Source organism: Camelina sativa, chromosome 2 (assembly GCF_000633955.1).
Source record: "Camelina sativa cultivar DH55 chromosome 2, Cs, whole genome shotgun sequence".
NCBI classification, from domain to species: domain Eukaryota; kingdom Viridiplantae; phylum Streptophyta; class Magnoliopsida; order Brassicales; family Brassicaceae; genus Camelina; species Camelina sativa.
Genome location: NC_025686.1, coordinates 22,411,576 through 22,414,339, shown reverse-complemented (window position 1 = coordinate 22,414,339; position 2,764 = coordinate 22,411,576). Strand labels below are relative to the sequence as shown.

The 2,764-nt window shown below is 27.5% G+C and overlaps 1 protein-coding gene across 1 annotated transcript; it reads left to right on the top strand.

Moving 5' to 3' along the window:
* On the top strand, nucleotides 387-2,016 carry LOC104732897. Its single transcript, XM_010452502.1, has 5 exons — nucleotides 387-528; nucleotides 665-801; nucleotides 1,019-1,078; nucleotides 1,311-1,406; nucleotides 1,859-2,016. Exons 1-5 carry the CDS (start codon nucleotides 504-506, stop codon nucleotides 1,880-1,882), a joined length of 342 nt encoding a protein of 113 aa, XP_010450804.1. The 5' UTR covers nucleotides 387-503; the 3' UTR covers nucleotides 1,883-2,016.

Sequence of the window (2,764 nt, the reverse complement as noted above, 5' to 3'; positions counted from 1 at the left end):
ATTAATATTAGTTAAAATATAATAATTATTACAATCATATCTTATAATAGATGATTTATACTATTATAATTTATATAAACAACTATGTAAATTAATATTGTAGATTTTATAAACAAATATGACTAATTGATAAAATTGAATATATTTAAAATGTAATCAGATAGGAAATCTTTTAATTTAAAATTAGTAAAATTAAATTACTACACTAATTAAACAACACAAAAAGTAATTATTATATTGATGAGTCTCTCATCAATGAAGATATACAATCATAAATAAAATTTATATAAGTAAAATGCATTAATAATAATAATATTATAGTATTAATAAGAGATTGCATGTGGTCTTTACATATGTTTTTAAATTATACCTTATATGTTATCTTGCCTTGTTTAACCATGCACTTCTTTTTCCCAAATTTGAATTCTGAGATATAAACCTTATAAATACCTAGATTTCATCGGTTTCTCTCATTCTCTCATCATTGTCAAAGCAAAAAGAAAATGACTAGTGTCAATATAGTTTCTGGTAAAAATTCTTCTTGGAGGTTTTAGTTTTCACTGTGTAATTTCCAAATACGATCAATGTTGTTTTTTTTTTGTTGATTTGTTTCTTGATTCTAGTACAAGTCTCAATTTTGTTTCACATGGTTTAACATTGACAGAAGATGGAAAGAAAGAACCGAACATGATGAGAAAGCGGATGGAAATATTCAAATTTTTTTTCCACAAGGATAAACCTAATTCTCACATAAATGACTCAAGTCAGACTTCGCCATATTTAACCAAAGCTTTAAATGAGGTTCCTCACTTGTTCAACTGTATTCGCTCTTACTTTTCATATGAATTTTGTTAAGAACTGTAGTTATATGCTCAATTAAGTGGACATTATAATCCCCAGTCAAATGATTCTCCATGAATTAATTGTTACTAGTCTCATAATTATATGAATCAAGTTGATTGTGAGTGGATTTGATCTTAAATTGATTTTGTTATTTCTCCGTATTTATATTTTTCAGGACCGATCATATGAGCTGTTCAAAATCCAGCAGGAGTTGGATGAGAGAAAGTTTATCCTTGTAAGTGTGTAGTCTCTAGCCTTTCCTTGTACTCTCTGTTCTAAGTTTTTTCTGTATAATTGCTAATAGATTGACCAAATATAATATGCATAATTATGTTGTCCTAAAATAATATACTATTATGTCAATGAACTTTGCTTCTTCAGAAAAAACCTCAAAACAGAAGATTGTCTTGCGCAAATGATGGATGTTTTCATCTCCCTAAAACTGAACTTTTGTTCTGTATTTGCAGAAAAAACAAAATGATATTTTGCAAGTCCAAGATAAGAAGATGAAGAACCTAAGGGAGAATAGCGAAGATGTGAGAAGCAAGGCATTTCTTTTGCATGTAATATTCTACCACTATATACTATAGCAAACATAAATTCTCAGTGTTATAAATCGATATTCTTATTTTCCCTGTCTTAGTCTCTAAGCATAGTTTGGTTAGCATGGTAAAAAAGGTAAGACATGAATGAGTTTGAACGTGTTGGCGATATATAAAAGAACTTTTGCATGTTAATGGTTATGTTGGGGTATTTAAATAGAGGAGGAGGAATGTGGACTTAGAAAACGTTTCATTTGCTCTTGAATACCTTATCTGAGGAAACTGTATGTTTCAGCCCGCAATAGCATACCTAATGTTTCAATTATGTATGGTATTTTCACTGATCTTCATGTGGAGGGATATATTTACTAGTTTTATCATTTTGATATTTTTTGAACCAATCATATTGATATAGATAAACCAAGTTTACTGATGTCATAAGAAACTGATTTGGTGTTTCTTTGTGTGGACAGATGCTTGACAAGGAAACAAAGTGAACGAATTCAGGATGTACACCAATTTGAATACATGTTTATGCTATGAGATATCAAGTTTATATTGTTACTAGAATTTGTACCCGCGCACGCGCGGGATTTTAGTTATAATTATTTCTTATCAGTAGAAATTGTTGAGCTCAAATATAATCATTCCAACTTTTGAGTATAAATCTATATAAATAGTAAACTTACTTTACTCAATGATATACAACATATATATTTTTGAAGATAATATTTATTTGCGATTTTACGTGGGATTTTAGTTAAATTTTTTACCAATAAGAATCATTGAATATGAATATAATTTGAAGATAAAAGATAAATCTATATAAATGCCGTACTTATTTAACTAATCTATATATTACATATATAGTCTAGTCTCACAATAATATTGTCGACAATCTTCTGATCTTTTATCTTTAAAGAGTTAACATTCAATATTCATATCCCATAAAAACATAATTTTAAAAGTTAAAACGTCAAGTCGATCGTTGACCTAATTATAGAGACCATTTAAACATATCAATATCATATATTAAATGCGAATATACAAAGTTTCATGAACAGTTTTAGTGTTATGTTGCTACAATGAGGTTGTCCAAATGCATCATCTGCCATAATAGAATTTCTGACTAAGTAAAAAATGCTTAAATGATAAAACGTTTAAACCCCACAATGAATATCTATTCACTAATCCAAGTTACATATTTTTCTAAAATCTCATATGTTATTTGCAGATGTTAATTTTGTGATGCAACACCAGCTTCGTCTTCTAAAAAAAACATAGTGTACTTTAAATATGTTATTTTTATCAATGTTTTGGGTTAATAGCATTTGATAATATATATATATATATATATATATATTTATATTTGTTATATA

Excerpts from the sequence above, each read along its gene's own strand:
- LOC104732897 (XM_010452502.1), top strand. The coding sequence starts at position 504 with ATGACTAGTGTCAATATAGTTTCTG. Across the intron at positions 529-664 it reads TAGTGTCAATATAGTTTCTG|AAGATGGAAAGAAAGAACCG; the intron begins GTAAAAATTCTT and ends TAACATTGACAG. Across the intron at positions 1,079-1,310 it reads ATGAGAGAAAGTTTATCCTT|AAAAAACAAAATGATATTTT; the intron begins GTAAGTGTGTAG and ends CTGTATTTGCAG.